This window comes from Crocuta crocuta, unplaced genomic scaffold (genome assembly GCF_008692635.1).
Source record: "Crocuta crocuta isolate KB4526 unplaced genomic scaffold, BGI_CrCroc_1.0 scaffold212, whole genome shotgun sequence".
Classification (NCBI taxonomy): Eukaryota; Metazoa; Chordata; class Mammalia; order Carnivora; family Hyaenidae; genus Crocuta; species Crocuta crocuta.
The window spans coordinates 75,526-98,471 of record NW_027528607.1 but is presented as its reverse complement, the minus strand read 5'-3'; the positions used below and the strand labels follow the sequence as shown (position 1 = coordinate 98,471).

At 33.6% G+C, this 22,946-nt stretch overlaps 1 protein-coding gene and 1 pseudogene across 1 annotated transcript; both read right to left on the bottom strand.

The window, feature by feature from the left end:
* Positions 1-87: 87 nt before the first annotated feature.
* LOC144223823 (olfactory receptor 56B2-like) lies at positions 88-1,050 on the bottom strand. The gene has a single exon (XM_077754602.1). It carries the CDS (start codon positions 1,048-1,050, stop codon positions 88-90), a length of 963 nt encoding a protein of 320 aa, XP_077610728.1.
* Positions 1,051-14,173: 13,123 nt separating this feature from the next.
* On the bottom strand, positions 14,174-15,138 carry LOC144223829 (olfactory receptor 52N4-like; annotated as a pseudogene).
* Between the last annotated feature and the right edge of the window lie 7,808 nt (positions 15,139-22,946).

Here is a 22,946-nt window from a genome sequence, read left to right as displayed (position 1 = left end):
ACATGTTCCTTAGTTCTTCTGTCATTTGTAATGATTGGAGAATCTGATAGATAAATATGTGGGAGAATTACCTAAGAGAGCCCATTCTCAGTGTGAGTTCCCCTTGTTCAGCTTCAGAACCTTATATAAGCCCTGCCTGAGCTCCTTGTTCTTGAGTGCATACACCATGGGGTTGAGGGCAGGAGGAATGACATTGTGTAGTACATTGATTAGAACTGGAATAATGGGAAGCGTCGTTGCTGCACTATGGGTGATGGAAATGACAACAATGACTGTGTAAAAGAACAAAATGAGGATGAGGTGGGAAGTGCAGGTGCTTAGGGCTTTGGAAGCAGCTTCTGCTGAGTTCAGCTTCAGCACTGAGTGAAGTATCAAACCATATGATAAAATAATCAAAGCCAGGTCACTCCCCATCAGTGTCCATGCCAGAAGTAGCTGGTAGATGCTGTTGATTGTCCTGTCATCACAGGATAAGCTAGTGACTCCAAGATTAGAGCACAGACAGTGCTCAATTTGATTCTGTGAACAATAGTGTCTCTGAGCAGCCAACACAGGCACTGGGATGGTAGTTAGGGTATTTCTGAGTGCCATGAACACGGTTGCTTTAACCACAAAAGATTCAGTGATTATTGAAGAATAGCGTAGTGGTTTGCAAATGGCTACATATCTATCTATAGCCATGCAGACAAAGATCCCTGATTCCATGGTTACAAAACAATGTATAACATACATCTGAGCAAAACACTCAGGGAGACTGATGGCCTTGGCATTAAACCAGAAGATGGCCAAAATCTTGGGCATGATGGTGGTAGCGAGTCCCATGTCTACCACAGCCAGGATCCCCAGGAAATGGTACATAGGCTGGTGCAGTGTGGCCTCCTGATTGATGATGATCAGGATGAGGATGTTGGCAGTGAGAGCTAAGAGGTAGAGCAGAGCCAGGGGCAGGGAGAGCCAGTGCTGCCAGGTATGGATTCCTGGGAATCCCATCAGAATGAACTCAGAGACCTGGAACTTAGAGATGTTGGAATGTATGAGATTCTGGAACATCCTTTACTAAGGGAAGAAAACATTCAAAGTTACTATTCTTAATAGACTGTCAGACAGTAGTTGAAAAGGAGTTACCTGGGTTCATGATATTAAACGGGGTATTCATCTTTATTATTCTCATTTCTGTACTAACATTTGTGGGATATTATTACAAAACTGAAATGTTGGTAACATATTTCATATTAGAAGTCATTCAATCATCACAAATATTCTATAAGGCAGGTTGTAAGATTTCAACTCTCTCATAATTGAAGAATAGAACAGTATAATAATAGGATCTTTCTTATTATCTTCCATATTATGTCATGGAAGTTTGATAAAAAGAAAATGATCTAATGTCATACCCTGGTCTTTAAGTTTGACTTTACTATGGATTGCTTTCTTTGTAGACCAAATGCAAGTCTCAGAATAGAGTTTTTCATGCATGGAGTCTTCTCAGATAACAAAGTTATAGAATATTATTTAACTGTCATTAAAATATATTAGGTCAATTAGTATATCAATTTAATAAGCAGTAAAATGATGTCCATTATGCTACTTACCTAAGTCCAGGCAATTATAAAAGAGACAATATAGGTTAGAAATCAGTACCTTCAAACCAGTTCTTCCTGGTTTTGTGTAACTTTTCCCTTTTGGACATAGATTTGTTTCTTAAGTAGTCCAGACAGTCACATAATACTTAATAAAGCAGAAATGAAAACAATAACAAAAATAACTGACAAACTAATGAGTTTGGGATCAATGTTTCATTAAGAAGTTCTGCTAAAATCAAACTTCTCTCTATATAAGACACTTTGATATAGTATTTCACTAATATTTTAAATTTAAAATGAAAATGGATTACATTGTGTGTTCTTTCAAAATGATGCTATTTATTTATTTCTTCTTAAGGATTTCATCTATGAAGGATACAATATAAACAGAGTATTTAAAAATTATTGTGACTTACAATGATAGTACATACAGAAAGGCAATGTTGATATAGCCTTGGTGGATATGTTCACCTAATGCAGATAATGGCATTCTATACTCCTTACAACATAATTAACTAATTAAAAAAAATAAGTGTAACTATTAATTTTTAATTGTTAAGAAACATAGCAATATTTTTAACAAATATGCTAAATTTCAAGTTAAAAATTAAACATACTTGAGATTGAAATGAAGAGATAAATATAATCAAAGTCTTTAAAATTTCAAACCAATGCTATAGTAGTCTGGAGATATACTATATAGGTTAAAAGCTTTAGTGTCTATGGTTTGGCATTTTAAGACTCAAACCTGAACAGTGAAATAGTTTTGGGCATATTGTTTTGGGTACTGACATTGAGATTCCTTCATCAGTTCAGAGAAATGGAATCGCTTCAACATTACATAAAAGAACAAATAGAGAGACTTTCTAACTTTCTGAAGAAGGACCAATAATGCATGTTAGTGTCTAGTTCATTAAGTTAATAAACATGTCTCCCAAAGGAAGCAAAAACAAGGGGTGGCTGGGTGACTCAGTTGGTTAAGCATCCAACTTTGGCTCAGGTCGTGATCTCCTGGTTTGTGGGTTCCTCAGAGCCCTGAGCCTGCTTCAGATTCTGTCTCCCTGTCTCTCTGCTCCTCTCCCCTCATGCTCTCTCTCTCCCAAAAATAAATAATAAACATTAATTTTTTTAAAGAAAGCAAAGGAATAGTATTTGTGTCATTTATATCATTTACAATGCCTGGCACCTGATACACACTCGGTACATATTTGTTATATGAATGAATACTGGAGGAGGATTAAACAGATGCCCATGATTCTTTAATTATTCATGAGGAGGTTTGAGCTATTAACAGACACACTGACATATTCATGTATGTTAAAAATGTAAAGGAATTATGTAAGGGAGAATGTAATGGAGAATGTTAAAAATGTAAGGGAGAAACATGTCAAAACAAAATGGGGTTAAAAAACAATAATAGATATTTTATCAAAATGAAAATAAAATAATGGGTATTAGCATGAAAAAGACAATTCATACACATCTGTAAATATAGTAATTATTATAGAGCATATTTGCAGATTAAAGAAGGAATTTTCAGATTAATTTTAAAAATAAACTTGTACTCTTTCTAAGGGGCACTAAAAATACAAAGTTGGAAAGTAAATGTATAGAAAGAATCAAGTCTTCTTAAACAAAACAATTTTGTAACATCAGTATCAGATATTTTTAAAGCATTAATGGAGTTAAAAATAGTAATTATGCACTGATGTATGGAACAATTTATACAGTAATATAATATTTGTGACTCACCTGAATCTAAACCCTGAACCTTAACCTGAAAGAAATTCAAGTAGAAAATTATAAATTTAGTTTGGGTGAGAAATTTTAAAATATATTTCTTGAAACAAATATGTAAACAATAATTGGTAATGATATAAATCTGATAATAGTATTAACAATTTTGTACCCAAGGGTTTAAGTATAAACCTACATGCAAAACTAGGAGATTACAGACTATTTTAAGCACAAAATATCCATCATGTTCTGGGCCATAGGTGAAAAATAACAAATTATTATAGAGACAAAAGAATGCATATGTTTGGAAAGATTTAGGAATAGAATGAAGCAATAAATGTATCAAATATAACATAATAATAGAAATTGTAATAAGGAAAGAATAGAAAAATAATGAAAAACTGAAACCTTTGGGAATATGATTGATAAATTTGTAAATTTAATAACATTAATAAATCTATAACTTCAAATGTATATATTATAAACAAAAAAGGGTCTATGAAGTGATAAACTACTCAATTAATTCAAAGCATTATAGGAACCAATTTCAGATTAAACAAAAAATAATAAAAATAAGACAGCAAAGTAGTGGAACTAGAAAAATGTAGTAAGAAGTCTAAAAAATGAAAGCTATTATTTAAAGATATTTATAAAATAGACACAATCTTGGGCATAGAGAAATAGGCAAAATGGAGGAAGGGGTGGAGGAAAATACAAGTTTCCAGTTAGTTATGGAATGAATAAGTCACAGGCATGAAAAGCACAGCACAGGGAATATATTCAATGGTGTTATAATCGCGTCATGTGGTGACAGATGGTAGCTAGCTACACTTGTGTGAGCACAGCATAACATATAGACTTTCAAATCAGTATGTTGTACATCTGAAACTAATGTAACATGTATGTTAACTATATTTTAATTAAAAATAGACACAATCTGAGGTACTTGGATGGCTCAGTCGGTTAAGCATCTGACTTTGGCTCAAGTCATAATCTCGAATCCCACATCAGGCTCTGAGCTATCAGCCCAGAGCCTGAAGCCTGCTTTGGATTCTATATCTCCCTCTCTCTCTCTCTCTCTCTCTCTGCCCCTTCCTCTGATTGCACTCTATCTCTCTCTCACTCTCAAAAATAAATAAAAACATTTTTAAAAAAATAAATAAATAAATAAAAACATTTAAAAAATAGAGACAACCTAAGTAATTATTCAACAGAAAACAAAAACTAAAAGTTGAGACATAGCATTTGAAAAAAAATTATTTTAAAATATTGAAGAATATAGTGGTATACTTTATGAATCAAAACTGAACATTCAGGAACTGTGCAATATTTTAAAGAGTGTAAAACTTACTATAATTGGCTGAGCAGATAAATAAATTGAAACAGAAGTTGGAAGTGTGTAAAACATCAGAAGAATATACCAGAGGATCTAATATTAACTCCTAAATTATATCTTAAAATTTACATCTTAGAAGATACAATTAGTATCCTATGCAGTTATTCAAAGAATTATAAAAAGAGGAAAATTTTCCAGCTGCTAAAGCAAGACAATTTGAAGCTGGAAGATACATTTCAAAAAGAAATGTTTTAGGACTATTTTGATATTAAACTTCAAATATTTGCAAATGCCATTATATAACCTCTAAAAATATATCAGTCATATACAACCAAATATAATTTATCATTATAAATATATTATTTATAATTCAGTACATTAAAAATATTATTTTAGAAATTTATGTACAGAGGCAGGGAGTATATAGGATATCTCTGTACACCTTCTGCTCAATTTTTTTTATTGTGGTATAACCCAAATAACATAAAATTTATTATTTAAACATTTTTAAGTGTAGAGTTCAATGACATTAAATACATTCCTATTGTCTGCAACCATCACCACTACCCATTCCCATAATTCTTTTCATCTTGTAAAACTGAAATTCTATAACTATTAACATTCTCTCTTCCCTTAATCCTCTGGCCTTCACCATTACCCTTTCTGCCTTTATTGTTTTTGACTACTAAATATCTCATATAAGTAGAATCAAACAGTATTTGTCTTTTTCTGACTGGTTTATTTCATTCAACATAATGTCCTCAGGGTCAATCCATATTGTAGACTATTGCAGAATTTCCTCCCTTTTTAAGGTTGAGTAATAATCCATCTCACACACACACACACACACACACACACACACACACCACATTTTGTTTATCCATTCATGGTTGATGGCCTCTTGGGTTGCTTCTATATTTTATCTATTGTGCATAATTCTGCCATATACATGGGTATATTAATATATCTGTGAGACCTTATTTTCAATTTGTTTAGGTATGTATCCAGAAGTAGAATTGCTGGGTTAGGGTAATTTTTTAAAATATCTTTTTTCTTTTTTTTTAATTTTTAATGTTTTATTTATTTCTGAGAGAGAGAGAGAGAGTGAGCAGGGGAGGGTCAGAGAGAGAGACACGCACAGAATCTGAAACAGACTCCAGGCTCTGAGCTGGCTTTCAGCACAGAGCCCGATGTAGGGCTGGAATCCACCAACCGTGAGATCATGACCTGAGCCAAAGTCAGACACTTAACCCACGAAGCCACCCAGGTGGCCCTTTTTAAATTTCTTTTTGTTCCACTGCTTTCTGTTCAATTTTGCTTTGAACCTAGTTGCTCTAAAACATAAATTCTGTTAATGTTTTTAAAAATTAAAGGAAAATCAGTATGAATCAGATAGATCAGAGAAGTATTTGATTTTATTTATAATTTTAAAAAAATAAAAAATCAACTTCAACTTGACAGCGATTTAAAAAAGAACTTTTGTAATATGGTAAGTATTATCTAACAAAGATCACTTATTTAATCAACAGGACAGAGGTGTCCACTATCTCAGTTCACATTCATCAATATACTGGAGCTCCAAAGGCTAATGAGTTAGTAAAACATAAAAAATTAAATTACTTAGAAGACAAATTGAGTAATGTATTCTTTTTTTTTTGCACTTGCATTTACTTGATGGGTTTTTTTTTAAGTTTTAATTTTAATTCCAGTTAGTTAACAACAGTATAATGTATTCTTACAGTGGATTATGTTTATTTATTCACTGACTTGTGCTAAAGCTTAATGTATCTTGCCAGACATTTAAGAAAAGTTGAATGTCTTTTCAGTTACAGGGCTTCCTATTGAAAGCTACACACCTGAATGTATTGTTCATATAGTTCAGAAAACCTTCAAATATTACGTGTGAAAATGTAGCCTTACGTGGCTCCAATGAACTTGAAAAATTACCTTAGCCTCTAGAATCCTCTGTTCTAACCATAACATAATTCATCTCTAGCCCCAGGTTTGGATTAAGAATTAAATTCTACTAAAATCCTTGCAAAATAGAAGGCAAATTAATATTTACATGGTCAATTTAAATGAGACCCTTAGATGGCTCTTTCCTTAGTCAGGACAGTAGCCATCAATGCCTGATACCATGAAACTGATTATCAGAAGTCAGAAAGCTAAGAGAAACATGAGTATGAATATGTACAGAAACCTAAGAGAAAGTGATGACTTCTGATACAGCCAATTAAATCTTGGGCTTGGAAAATTTTCTGAGAATCATAAGATACAAAGCATCTAATAAAAGAAAATTGACAAAACACTGACTATGATTCTAAATAATGTCAGTACTAATATACTATAATATTTTCTTTTACATATTAAGGCATAGTGGTTATGGGAATTCCATCATTTTGTCCAATCAAGTTTGGTTAAATTTTCCAGGATTTGTGTTAATTTGGCTCAGAGTGATTTCATGATTTCTATAGAATCACTAGAAATTATTATACAGTAATGCTTATCACAGATGGGTCCTTCTCTTCTGTAGAAGGCATTCCCATATCTACGCAGAAGATGAAAAGACTTTCTTTGTCCCCAACTATGTACTCACTGTGGGTGTGCTGTACTTGGCTTGTCTGAAGTAATGGCCTTCAGGATAACCAGAGATGGGAAACCAGTATTGAAGATGAACTTCAGGGTTTTATGATCAGTGGAGAGAAACTCAGTGGCCTGCTTTGTTGGAGAGAAAGCCAGTTCCCTAGAGCCTTAAATCCCAAGTCAGTCTGAAGTCAGTCAAATCCAGCAATGTAATTAGGAGCAAGTATTTAAATCTCATCATTTAGCCAGCATCCTAATCTGGCTTTGATGCATCTAAGATCTTATTAAATACAGGCATGAGTGTATGTAAATGTCTATATTTTAGCATAGCTTTCTCTTTAAAGAAAGCCTTTTTGTAAGGTTTTTTCCTTCATGCAAGCCAGATTCAGAGCTACTTTATCTATTTCTCAATAAAAATAGCAAACACTTGTCTAGTACTTCTTGTATGCCATAAGATATTCTAAATACATTATTTATTTTTAAAAAATTAATTCTCATAATAACTCCACAAAGTTCATTAATATTATTTTTCTACTGTATAAATGAGGAAACTGATGCACATAAATGTGAAGAAACTGGCCTGTTGTCATACACTTAGTATGTGGTGGAACTGAACTTGGAATCCAAGTGCTCACTATTTCCCAGTCATCCTATATACACAAAACACAACCCCGAGACTAAATTAAAATCTCTATTAGTCATTTTCACCTATTCTTAGGCCTATTCCAAATTGCATTTCTATACCAAAGTTTTTCTTTAACCAAAGGCATATTTCCCTTCTCTAACAAAACCAGCAGTACTAAATTTTAAGACATTTCCCCCTTATCATCACCATAACCTCTTCATAGTTGGACAGTTTCTGAATACAAATGCTCACCTTATCCAAATTTGTGCCTTGAGCATCTACCCAGATGTGTGATACTTTGTAGACTTTGACTATATAGGTTTTCAAAAATGTCCATGCTCTCTCGCAAAATTGAATATTCTATTGTTGTGATCATGTATAAAATGTAAGTATAAAAGATCCATTCATTTACTTACAAAAATGCACATTTAGGGGCACCTGGGTGGCTCAGTTGGTTAAGTGTCAGACTTCAGCTCAGGTCATGGCTCAGGTCATGATCTCGTGGTTTGTGAGTTTGAGCTCAGCATCGGGCTCTGTGCTGTTAGGTCAGGGCCTGGAGTCTACTTCTGATTCTGAGTCTTCCTCTCTCTCTGCCCCTCCCCCACTTAACACTGTCTCTCTTTCAAAAATAAATACACATTTAAAAAAAATTGTAAATACATACATTTAATGAGTACTTAGAAACTTTAACCATGTTCAGATATTTTCATTTGCTGGAAATTTTAAGCAATGAACCAAAGATCTTGAGTTTGAAGAAATTATTGTCTATAAGGTGAAAGTCACATTATTAATATAGTATAGTAATATAATAAATATATAACAAAACATCATTAATATAGTATTATATACATTTCAGGATTATAAAAGAACATATAGAAGCAAGCAATTATAGAAGCATCAATTATACATATGCTAAATAATAAAAAAAGGCAAAATACATCAAATTTGAGATGGGCTTTGGAGGGTGAGCAGGAGCACTTCATAAAGGTTAAAAGAGAAAAATAAACATATTTTAAGCACAAGGAATTATGTGTGCAGTAAGTAGGGTAAAATACACAGTGGTAAGATGCAATTTTGGTTAAGACAGGGAAACTTTCAAATGGAATTTCTGGGCAAGATATTAGTTTTATTTTCTTGAGATGATACTAGTTAAGAGTTTAATTTAAAAAAAGAAAAGCTAATAAAGGGGTGCCTGGGTGACTCATCCAGTTAAGCATCTAACTTCGGATCAGGTCATGATCTCACAGTTCGTGGGTTCCAGGACAGCACCAGGCTCTGTGCTGACAGCCAGCTCTGAGCCTGAAGCCTGTATTCGGATTCTGTGACTCCCTCTCTCTCTCTGACCCTCCCCTGCTCATGCTCTCTATTTCTCTCTCTCTCAAAAATAAACAAAACATAAAAAAAATTTTAAAAAGCTAATAAATATATAAGATCATGAGAAGAATGCTCCATTTTAGAGCATGTCCTACAAATATATCAGAGAGTGAGAGGAGAGAAAGAAGAAAGAAGTTAACATTTTCTGTAAATTAAACCGACTTCTTACTAAAGTCCCAAGCACAGCCAGTTTTCCACCCCTCTGCACCAATCCACCTGCCCTGGTGGAAGAGATTGCTCCTCTTCCTGCTATTGCCCCAGTTGTGACCCTGGTCTCAGATGCTTATTTTTTATTATTTATTTTTTGCCTTTGCAGTCTGCATTTTCATTTTTACTGCTTCCTCCTGCAAACATTTAAACATATTTAATTCTCAATAATTTTAGGAAGAAACTAATACTCTCTTTTGCTTCATAGATAAGATTTTTATGTTTTGTAGTTTTCTTCTCTTTGTACCTATTGCTAATTCTGCTTTAATACAGCTTCTTGACATTAAATCCCCTTACTGATGAAATCCTCATAGAGACTCCAACTAATGGTCTGTCTACATTCACACTCTTAGACCTATAAATTTGTACAGTCCCCTTTCTAATATCTTGGGCTTGGCTGTCTTATTTAGGTCAGTGGGACAGTAGAAAACTTGATACAATTATAGGCTTGCAAAAATGCATATACTTTCCACCTCCTCTCTTGGAACCTGTTCAGTAACACCCTCCAAACAAGCTTGGGGTTTCCAGCTTGAAAGGATGCATGACCCATGTAGTAGAAGTGAGTCTCAAATGAGGCTGTCCTCTAGTCAGCCTCATCTCATCCTGCCAGCTGACTGCTGGATACATGAACGAGCCCACCTATGATCACTAAGATAATTCTGACCTAAATTAACACAAGTGTCTGGGAGAGTCCTTGGGCCATGGACGAAAATAATTATTTATTGTGTGCCTCTAAAGTTTTATGGTTGCTTATTATACAATTTTACTGTGACAAACTATAATTGATTCAGTCCTTCATCAGAAAGCACTGCCTTCTTGGGGCACCTGGGTGGCTCAGCTGGTTAAGTATCTGACTTTGGCACAGGTCATGATCTCACGGTCTGTGAGTTCAAGCCCCATGTTAGGCTCTGTGCTGACATCTCAGAGCCTGGACGCTGCTCCTGATTCTGTGTCTCCCTCTCTCTCTGTCTCTCCCCTGCTTGTGCCCTCTCTCTCTCTCTCTCAAAAATGTTTAAATATTTAAAACAAAGAAAGAAAGAAAACACTGCCTTCCTTTTATTCAGGGCTGTATACACCAATAATTCTTTTCACATGGTTATTTATTCCTTTTAAGAAAATTGGATGGTCTTTTATTCTAATGTACATTCTTTAAATATTAGTGTTCTTCAAAATTTGTACTGAAGTTTCTTTTTCTAAAGTCCCTTTTGATAGTTTCATCAATGCATTTATTTCTTTATTCAAACCTTCAAAATATGTTTTGAATGTTGTGTGTGTGTGCACACACACCTGAGTCATGCCAGTAGTTACTGGACTGAACAAGAAGAACAATGTCCCTGCCCTCAGGAACAATTTGGGTGAAGAGAAAAATCAATAAAGAAAGCATACAAATAAGAACTTGTATGAACTCGATGATATAGTAACTGAAGAAACCCCTTTACTAACATTGAATCTTAAATCTGACACATGTGAATAAAAAAGCCATGAATAATATGATTATGTTATTAATCATGAGTATGAATAATTAATGAGTATGAACAAAGAAGAGATACAGAACCCTACAACAAACAAAGAGAAAACACACATCTATTAATAAGACCACAAGATATATGTATATAAATCAACATATATTGGGTTCCAATGTCTCTGTCCCCTCAAAATTTACATCAATACATATATTATCTGACTGTAACAGAAGAAAACTAGACATTAATAACAGAGGACAGTTTGGCCAGAATCTAAAATATATGCTACTAAATATCTTGTATGGAAAAAAGGAAATTTTACAATAACAAATTATATTTAAGGAACTTCATTATAAAATGTGGATGATATATACAAAACCTATATCCAAATAAATTCTATTTATTTTACTTCTAACCTTTATCAAAAAGAAAAAAAACATATTATCAATAATAAAGCAGATATTGACCCAGAAGTACAGATAAAGAACAAGTGAATTAAGCCAAAAATGAAAATAATCAGGACAAGAACAGAAATTAATGTAATAAAAACAGGAAAAGACTATGAAAAATATTGAAGATTAATGAAAAACATATTCTAAAATATTATTGAGATAGATACAATTCTTATAAATCTAACGAGAGAATAATTGTAAATAAGATGCAAATAAACCAAATTTGGACCCCCTAAAAGCATAAGAACCAAATAGCATGCACTCAATTTAAAATACTCTTTACATTTTAAAGACTATATGCTAACATATTTGAAAACAAACAAACAAACAAAAAAACAGAAGAGAACTAAAAAATTAAACAGGGCAAAATTAAAGGCAGTTAATATCATATTTAAACCCCTTCAATCCACTCCATTCTCCTAACAAGTAAATATATTGTCAAAATAATAGGCCCAGACTGTTTCTGTTCACAGCAGAAGAGTAAATTTCAAGAGATAGATTATTTTTTAATTAAGCAAAATATAACAGAAAATGGTAAAATAGGAAAAGATACACAATTCATTTTGCAAAACACTATTTCAAAGACATGTAATCTATAGAGGTGATATGAAGAAACAAAATTATAGACACAGTTTCTTTATGAATTTATAAGAAAAGTTATAAATAAAAGATTAGTTAGCCAATAATAGTGTATTAAAACTACATAATAATCAAGAAATGTTTATCTCAGTGTTACATAAGTGATTTGATGAAGCAAATTTGTATGCTTCACCATATCAAAAAAGAAACAAAGATCGTATAATTATCTTAATATTTGTAAAAATTATAGAAAGTGATTTTATATGCTTCTATACCAATTTATCATAAAAAAATAAAAACTACCGGTCTTAATGAAAGATACATACAAAAAAATCCCCAGCTTGTATTGTATTCAACAAAGACTCCATCCTACTAACATCAAGAAGTACTAATAAGTTTTCATATCAGCAAATAATAATAAGGTTTTCTTTTAAATCAAATTCAGTAAACTCAAAATCTGGAACACATTTCTTGTAGTGGAATGTTTCATTTGTGCCCTGTGGTAATAAAAATAAACACTCTTTATATGGAAAAAAAAGAGTAAGGCAAAGATCCTATGTCACTCCATAATACTAGTGGTTGTAAAGAGTGTTCAGCAAAAGTGGAGAAAAACATGACATATTTAGTGCTTCTGAAATAAAAAAAATTGTATATCAAGACAGCAGGAATAAATAATTAAATATATATATTTGAGAAGCAAACAAACATTTATTTGGGATCAAAGAATTGCCATTCAGGGAGCACAGATTCAGGTAGAAACCCAAACAGTGTTTCTGCTTGTAAAGTTAAAAAGGGTTTTGTTTTTTGTTTTTTTGTTTTGGAGGAGGGGAAGAATGACATGAAGAACAGAAAGAAAAGTTTTTCCGTGGGAGTGAACAAGGTAAGCTATTCTGGGTTATACATATACAATATTTCTGAGAGGTAATGTTAAATGAGACTACAGAATGACCTATTCAATTTACTTTGGAAGACAATGGTGAAATTACCAAAATTAATTCTAGACCATAGGTAGGAAAGACAAACTATAGGGAGAGTGGTTTTGAGAAGAGAAAGTGATTGTTGACAATTTCTTTTATAAAAGGCTTGCTGTTACAGTGAGAAGTGAAAAGATAATACATGAAGAATAATTATATTTTGAGCGGTCAGGAAGATGTTTTGCAGGATTATATAATGGGAGCAGTATAGGAACCTTGACATAATTAAATAAAACTTAATGAGTACACAAAAATTCAACCAGGGGGAAAAAGTCTATATTCTTGTTATTTGGATAGGGAGGCAATTAGAGTAAATAACTGAATTTACTATGCATTATATTTAATTGGCATTATTTCTGTGAAATTCATGTAAAATTACTACTTTTTGGTCTATCCACTAGTTATTAATTTGTAAGAACATGAAAAATAATGTAGATTTTATTTCATGAATTTCATTCTCAAATGGAAAAAAGACAAAATAAGTACTTTTTGTTCTTCCCTGATCCTGTGCTTATAAAATAATACATACTATTATCTTTCTTAATTTGGTTGACAGATATTTCCACCTCTCCACGCTATTTCTGAAGCCCATCTTGAAAAGGACTGCATATCCCACCAGTCTGTAAGGAAGCAATTTTGTTTGGGACAAGCTAGGAAAGATGTGTTTAGGTGCCTAAATTATTTCCAAATTAGAAATATAGAGGCTGAAACTTCATTAAACTAATGACCTCATGAACATTTCATAGTTTCTCCATCAGGAAAACAACATTGAGAAAATAGAGGAATTTTGATAATGGTGACAAAAATATAACAATTCATTTAAAATATAGCAAATACAAGCAACAGTATCTTTCAAACTGGAAATTCTGATCACTATTTGGAAATTGGACAAACTGGCATCTGGTTGTAGATGATTGCCTTCCATCAAAGTTGATTTCATGATCCTTAATTGTCTCATTATGTTTTTGTTTATGGAAACCTGATTAATGATGAGACCAGTCTTTCACAGAGGAGACGAAAACACATAGAAAAGGTGGTGGGCATGCCAGTGATACCGGGATTCTGAAGACACTGAGTTAAGAATGCCAAAATGGTACTCTCAGGAAGGCATTATTTAGACGCTGACTAAACAGCCAACAGAAGTATTTCTTTTATTCTATTTCCTTCTATACACTCTCTTCTCTTTCTCTTCCCTTCCTTTTTTCCTTATTTGCTCCTCTTCTACTTCACTTCTCTTTCTTCCCCTTTCAAATATCCCTTTCATATGCTGTGGGAGTTGAAATCTTTAGAACTTGAAAAGAACCTTATAACACAGTCTTGTATCTGTTTGGTTTTCACCCCATAGACAATAGGGTTCATAGTGGGAGGCAGAAGCAGATAAATATTGACCACAATGATGTGACAAGATGGAGGGATCGTGTAGCCCCCAAAGCGGTGAGAAAAGAAACAGAAGAAGGCTGGACTGTAGGAGAAGACAATGGCACAGATATGGGCAGTGCAGGTGCTAAAGGCCTTCTGCTGAGCATCTGCTGAGGAGAAGCTGACCACTGCCCAGAGGATCATGGTGTAAGAGATTATGATGCACAGGAGGTCAACGCCCCCAATCAGGAGGACAACCATCAGACCATGAATGACATTGACCTTGATATTTCCACAGGATAACTTGGCCACAGACAAGTGGTCACAGTAGGTATGGTGTAGTATATTCCCTCTATGGTAGAATTGCCTCTTGATGATGAAAGTCAAAGGAATGACAAGCAACACCACATTCAGTAAAGTAAAAAGCCCAACCTTTGCAATGACAGGATTGATGAGGATAGTTGAGTAGCGTAGAGGGTATCAGATGGTCACATAGCAGTCCAGGGCCATAAGCATGAGTATCCCAGATTCCATCCCTGTTGAAGTATAGATGAAGAACATCTGGACCAGGCATTCATTAAAGCTGATTTCATTAAGATGGAACCAGAAGACGCAGAGAGCTTTAGAGATTGTAGTAGTGCACATGACAAGATCAGTAAGGGAAAGCATAGCCAAGAAATAGTCCTGTGCAGGGAGTCCTCATAGCCGATGAAGTAGAGGAGCCCACAATTCCCTACCATTGCCACAGCATACATGGAGCAGAATGGGAAGGAAATCCATAGGTGCCTGTCCTCCAGTCCTGGGATCCCACTAAGAATAAATGAGGCTGGAGTCAGGTCTGTTTGGTTCAGCATTAGCATGATCATGTTATTATAATCATTAAACAGCTTATAGAGTTTTGTGTGTTTCTCGTTTTTTGTTTGCTGATCCTCCAAGATTGGGGGAAAATTCTTTTAAAAAAGAAGATAAATTTTAGTCATACTTTCTCTCTCACTCTCCCCTTTTGGGTCAAGTGTGCATTTTAATATCAAACAATCAAGTATTGCAAATGTGAGAGAATACTTAAACATAGTTCAAACCGAGAGTGTGTTCATTGTTTATTAATTTAATGATTCATTCAAAAATGAATATTTAGCACTCACTGGTTTCCAGATTTTGTGACATATATTGTGTCTTCACTATTTTGAAACAAAAAGGAATAGATTTAGTATTCATAAATTCAATACTCACAAATTTATAATGAAAGATAATTATATTATGATCTTATGAGGTTTTGTTAGAATACCTTATCTAAATGTTAATTACTATACACATCACCCTTTGAATATTTTCTTAAGGAGAAGTTCATTGATCATTTCTCCAATAACCTAACAGATATGATTAGAATGTTTTTGTTATTGTTATTACCCTATTGGTTTATATTAATGCCATTTTGAATATTATTCTAAGAACTTTACAAATGTTGACTCATTTAATCCTCACTACAAGTCTGGGACATATTTTTATTAATCTGCACTTTATAATTGGATAAATTGAGGTACAGTTTATATGATGCTTCTTCATGTCTGAATCGCTGGCATACAGTATCTAACCTAAGCCCTTCTCTGACCATTTTTAAAAATTATTTCTTCTAAATTTAAACATAAAAATGTGTGTTAGAAATAGCTAATTTGAGAGGTGACTGGGTGGTTCAGTCGGTTGAGTGTCCAACTTCGGCTCAGGTCCATGATCTCTCAGTTTGTGAGTTCAAGCCCTGCAACAGTCTCAGAGCTGTCTGCCTGCTTCCGGTTCTGTGTCTCCCTCTCTACCCCTTCTACCATTTGTGTTCTGTCTCTCTGTCTCTCTCTCAAAAAAAATAAACATTAAAAAACTTAAAAAGCTAATTTCATAATATTGAAAATAAAAAATATCAAGTTCCATTTTTCCAACTATTGAAGTCCACCTTCCCACAGTGGGTCAAACGTACTTATTTTAGTTCTCTATTAGCATTGGCCTTTGTATTTCTAAATCATTTTCTAGTCTGCTTTTTCTCCCTTTTTCCTTTGAAATTGTTTTTGTGAAAATTATTACTTCATACTTAATTTTTATTATAATATAGGTATTATATGACAATTATATTTTCCCCCATTCAATTATTTTTCCTTTTGATAATACTTTATTTTTCTTAGTATTTGATTTAGATATCTCAAAAAATTTAACTTATTTTCAGAATTGTAAAACATTTTGCTATTATTACTTGATAGTTATACACTATCAGTGTTAGTTCTTCCCACACCATCTGTCCGTTTCTGGGAAGTCTTTGTCCTGCTTCACTGAAATAGTGTTTTTCTCAGTTAGACACATAATTCTCATCTAGAAATTCCTCTTCACCTACTGTTTGTGTCAAATCACTATTTGTAAATCTGATTTTTCTTCTTTCTGTTTCCAGGACTTCATGGAAAACATTTGTGAGGGAGTATCACTGTCCGAATATGGTTTAGTCTATTCATCATTTTGCTGGATTGAAAATTGGATTAAATGCCATTTCCCCCCGGTTTTTCTAAAAACATTTCTGTATCGATCTCCTAGCTTCTAGGGAGATAGTAAGAGGACCTTTCCTGTTCTTATTTTTTTGTATATGAACTATTTCCCACTGGCATTGTTTTATTTGTATGGTTTGGGGCCCTGAACTATTTAAAAACATTTAAAATTTTTCGTGCTTTAAAGTTAAATGGTACTGATAGAAGAGTATTGCACTTATGTATGTCTAGTTGTGGAGGCATTTAATGGGATTTCTGACACTGGAAGTCAAACACCTTTGACTTTTGAAATTTACTTAACTTCTAATAACTTCTAATAATTTATTCCCAACATATTTTTCTTGTTATTTTTCTACACATTTTTCAGTCAGATATTGTTTCTTTTGAATTTTGTTTGTTTTTGTTCTTGTTTTTTTATTTTTATTTTTTGCTAATTAAAATTATTCAGGTTTGATCTACTTAATCCATTTTTAAAAATGTTTTATTTATTTCTAGGAGAGAGAGAGAGAGAGACAGCGTGAGCAGGGGAGGGTCAGAAAGAGAGGGAGTCACAGACTCTGAAACAGGCTCCAGGCTCTGAGCTGGCAGTCAGCTCAGAGCTTGATGCGGGACTCAAACCCACCACCCGCGAGATCATGACCTAAGCGAAAGTCGGATGCTCAACCGATTAAGCCACCCAGGCGCCCCTACTTAATCTATTTTCTAAAAGTGTTCTGGAGCTGTTATATAGCCCAAATATCTTGGTTTTGTTGTTTTTGTATAAAAGTATAAATTTCCAAATCTAGACACACTATATATGTGTATACTATATATATAGTGTACACATATATATGTGTATGTGTATACTATAGTATACACATTATGTATATATAGTAAAAATTATACATGTATACAGATACACACATATTTATTCTACTTCTTGTATATTATTTCTGTAACCTTAAATTTAATAATTTATTTTTATAGCCTACTTAATTTTTTATCTTTCATTTTGGAAGTATTTCTCAATTGTCTGGTAATTTTTGACTTAATTCACTCTTAATATGGAGTCTTTCATAAAAAGCTGATTTGAAACTTCAGGTGATGATTGAATCTCAGAAACTGGTAATATTTATTTTGAATCCTCTGTAGGGACCTCTTTGCTTCATTGTTGATATCCTTAGTTGTCATTGTTTATAGCTCTCTTCTCAGGGACTTGTAATTTTTCTAAAAAGAATCTATCAATCCACTTCCTGGAATGAAATTTTAATTGTCCATCAACCTTCTTGGAGTTGAGGAGGACACTGCAGGTGTCACATGTAAATATGAATATTGGATTAAACCCTCACATATCTTATGAGGCCTCATCCTTAGACTTCAACACACCTCACATATATGCCTTAATATACTTCCCAGAATAAACTTCCAGTCATCCTAAGAGGATAGCTAACATTGTTTCCTATAGTGGATGAATCAGAGATATCAAGTTGTTCCTACCTACATCCCTATTTAATCTTTATTTATTCACAGTGAACGAAGAGAGATTAGGTACTGCAAAAAGTGACTTCTTTTTTAGAAATAGCAAAGCAATCTAGGATGAGTATATCGTTAAGAGTGTTTTACTTCATTTGATTATTGCAGATATAAGATAACCTTGAAAAATATATATGTATGTACACACACACACACACACACACACATATATATAGTTAACATATAATGTAATATTAGCTTGAGAAGTATAATTTAGTGATTCATCACTTACATATAATACCCAGTGCTCATCACAAATGCCCTCCTTAGTACTCATCTCCTGTTTAACCCATGCCCCCAGACCCCTCCCCTCTGGTATCTATCTATAGTTAAGAGTCTGTTTCTTGGTTTTCCTCTCTCTTCACCCCTACCATGTTCATCTGTTTTGTTTCTTAAATTCCACATACGAGTAAAATCATATTGTGTTTGTCATTCTCTGACTGACTTATTTTGCTTATTTGGCCAATATATGCCCAATTATCACAAGCTGTTGAAAAATAAGATCACTACTTATTTATTCATCTCAATACATTTGAACAGTAAATTCTTAATTCTATGTATCCATGCAGTAGAAGCAAGTAGAAAATTTAAGGAAAGCATAGATATCCATAAAATGGGAATAGGAATTATATCTCAGAGATCATTTGTGCACTATTTTTAAGAACATTTTTCCTAAATATGAGATAAATATCATATTTATGACTCTTGCGTTTCTTTTTAATAAGTCTAGTATAAATAAATTTATTTATTATTACATGAGAATTTAGGGTGCCATCTTCTACACATTTGCAAAACTCTTAGTTAAAGATCCATCAAGTTTATACCAAGTAATATGGTATTAACCATAAATTAAATAACTTCTCCAAAACAAATTTAAAATCATTTTGATATATTATATCTTACTTTTTTCTGCAAGAGAAATGGAATCATATTATGTTATAGATGGGCAGGTTATACTGAAGTAGTAACATCAACACAAGAATATTGTCACTTGTAAAGTACATTTTTATATCATCTGTTGCCTATTTTCATTCCTAAACCCATAGATAATTAATTCCCTCACTAGACTGTTCTTAATTTAAATAAAACAAGTTTTTCTCTCCTTATGATGGAGGGTTCCTCCAAATATGTTTTTGTATCTGGAATGGAAGACACATAATTACAAATAAATCTCTTAAAATGATGCAAGGGAACTAGGTTCTCATTCTGAGAACAAGGGGATCTGTATCAAAATACCACCAGCATTTCTCACAGAGTTACAACAAACAATCCTAAAATTTGAATGGAACCATAAAACACCCTGAATAGCAAAGCAATCCTGAAAAAGAAAAGCAAAGTTGGAAGCATCACAATTGCAGACTTCAAGCTGTATTATAAAGCTGTAATCATGAGGACAATATGGTACTGGCAGAAAAACAGACACAGAGATCAATGGAACAGACTCAAAAATCCAGAAATGGACTCACAACTACATGGTCAAATAATCTTCTACAAAGTAGGAAAGAATATCCATTGGAGAAAAGTAGGCCTTTAACAAATGGTGTTGGGAAAACTGGATAGCAAAGTGCACAAGAATGAAACTAGACCACTTTCTTACACCATACACAAAAATAAACTCAAAATGAATGAAAGATCTAAATTTGAGACAAGAAACCATCAAAATCATAGAACAGAACACAGGCAGCAACCTCTTTGATCTCAACCTCAGCAACTTCTTACTAGATATGTCTCCAGATACAAGGAAAATAAAAGCAAGAATGATCTATTGGAACTTCATCAAGACAAAAAGCTTCTATACAGTGGAGGAAACAATCAATGAAAATAAAAAGCAACATTCGGAATGGGAGCAGATATTTGCAAATGACATATCTGATAAAGGATTAGTGTCCAAAATCTATAAAGAACTCCCATCAAACTCAACACCCAAAAAAACACAAATAATCCAGTTAAATAATAGCCAGAAGACATGAATAGACATTTTTCCAAAGAAGACATCCAGATGGCTAACAGGCACATGAAAAGATCCTCAACATCACTCATCACAAATCACAACCACGGACGAGATATCACCTCATGCTTGTTAGAATGGCTAAAATTAACAACACGGGAAATAGACGTTGGTGAGGATATGGAGAAAAGGGAGTCATCTTATACTGTTGGTGGGAGTGCAAACTGGTGTAACCACTCTGAAGAACAGTGTGGCGGTTACTCAGAAGGCTAAAAAGAACTACCCTATGGGATGTCCATTCTCATCACTGTTGTTTAAGATAGTGTTGGAAGTCCTAGCCTCAGCAATCAGACAAAAAAATGAAATAAAAGACATTCAAATTGACAAAGAAGTTAAACTTTCACTTTTGCAGACGACTGGTACTCTACATGAAAAATTTGAAAGACTCCACCAAGAAGTTGCTAGAACTGATAATGAATTCAGCAAAGTCACAGGACACAAAATCAATGTACAGAAATCAGTTGCAATTCTATACACCAATAATGAAACAACAGAAAGAGAAATAAAGAAATCTATCCCATTTACAATTGCACTAACAGCATTGATATACCTAGGAATAAACCTAACTGAAGATGTAAAATATCTGTATGATGAAAACTATAGAAAACTTATGAAGGAAATTGAAGAAGACACAAAGAAATGGAAAAACATTCCATGCTTGTGTATTGGAAGAATAAATGTTGTTAGAATGTCAATACTACCCAAAGCAATCTACACATTCACTGCAATCCTAATCAAAATTACACCAGCATTCTTCTTAAAGCTAGAACAAACAATACTAAAATTTGTGTGGAACCTCAAAAGACCCCAAATAGCCAAAGTAATGTTGAAAAAGAAAACCAAAGCAGGAAGCATCACAACCCGAGACTTTAGCTTCTACTACAAAGCTGTAATCATCAAGACAGTATGGTGTTGGCATAAAAACAGACACATAGACCAATGGAATAGAATAGAGAACCCAGAATTGGACCCACAAATATCTGGCTGATTAATCTCTGACAAAGCCGGAAAGAGTGTCCAGTGGAAAAAAGACAGTCTCTTTAGCAAATAGTGCTGTGAGAACTGGACAGCAACATGCAAAAGGATTAAACTAGACCACTTTCTTACACCGTATACAAAAATAAACTCAAAATGGATGAAAGGCCTAAATGTGAGACAGGAAACCATCAAAATTCTAGAAGAGAAAACAGGCAGCAACCTTTCTGACCTGAGCCACAGCAATTCCTTACTCGACACATCTCTAAAGGCAAGGGAATTCAAAGCAAAATGAACTATTGGGACCTCATCAGGATAAAAAGCTTCTTCACTGCAAAGGAAACAACAAAACTAAAAAGGAACCAATGAAATCGGAAAAGATGTTTGCAAATGACATATCAGATAAAAGGTTAGTATCCAAAATCTATAAAGAACTTACCAAACTCATTACCCAAAAAACAAATAATCCAGTGAAGAAATGGGCAAAAGATATGAATAGACACTTTTCCAAAGGCATCCAGATGGCCAACCAACACATGAAAAGGTGCACAGTGTCCCTTATCATCAGGGAAATACAAATCAAAACCACACTGAGATACCACCTCACACCAGTCAGAGTGGCTAAAATTAACTCAGGAAACAACAGATGTTGGCGAGGTTGTGGAGAAATGGAACCCTCTTGCACTGTTGGTGAGAATGCAAACTGGTGCAGCTGCTCTGGGAAACAGTATGGAGGTTCCTTGAAAAATTAAAAATAGAACTACCCTACGACCCAGCAATAACACTACTAGGAATTTATCTAAAGGATACAGGAGTGCTGATTCATAGAAGCACATGTATCCCAATGTTTATAACAGTGCTTTTAACAATAGTCAAAATGTCCATTAACCAATGAATGAATAAAGACGATGTGTTTTAAATATACAATGGAACACTACTTGGCAATGAGAATAATGAAATCCTCCCATTTGCAGCAAAGTGGGTGGAACTGGATGGTATTAAGCTAAGTGAAATAAGTCAGTCAGAGAAAGACAGATATCATGTTTTCACTCATATGTGGAATTTGAGAAACTTAAGACCATGGGGAAGAGAAGGGGAAAAATAGTTACAAACAGAGAGGGAGGGAGGCAAGCCATAAGACACTCAAACACAGAGAACAAACTGAGAGTTGAGGGAGTCAGGGGAGAGGGGAAAATAGGTGAGGTGATGGACATTGATGAGGCCACTTGTTGGGATGAGCACTGGGTTTTGTATGTAAGTGATGAATCATGGGAATCTATCCCCAAAACCAAGAGCACACTGTACACACTGTATATTAACCAACTTGACAATAAATTATATTAAGTAAGTAAATAAATAAATAAATAAATAAATAAAACAATAAATAAAATAAAAAGAACTACCCCATGTTCCAGCAATTGTCCTACTGGGTATTTACACAAAGGATACAAAAATACTAACTCGAAGAGACACATGCACTCTGATATTTATAGCAGCATTATCAATAATAGCAAAATTATGGAAAGAGCCCAAATGTCCATCTACTGATGAATGAATAAAAAAAGATGTGGTATTATATATCCATATATAATGGAATATTGCTCAGTCCTAAAAAAGTAATGAAATCTTGTCATTTGCAACAACATGGCTGGTAAGCTAT

What these genes read in the sequence shown, in the direction of transcription:
- LOC144223823 (XM_077754602.1), bottom strand. Translation starts at nt 1,050, where the DNA reads ATGTTCCAGAATCTCATACATTCCAACATCTCTAAGTTCCAGGTCTCT.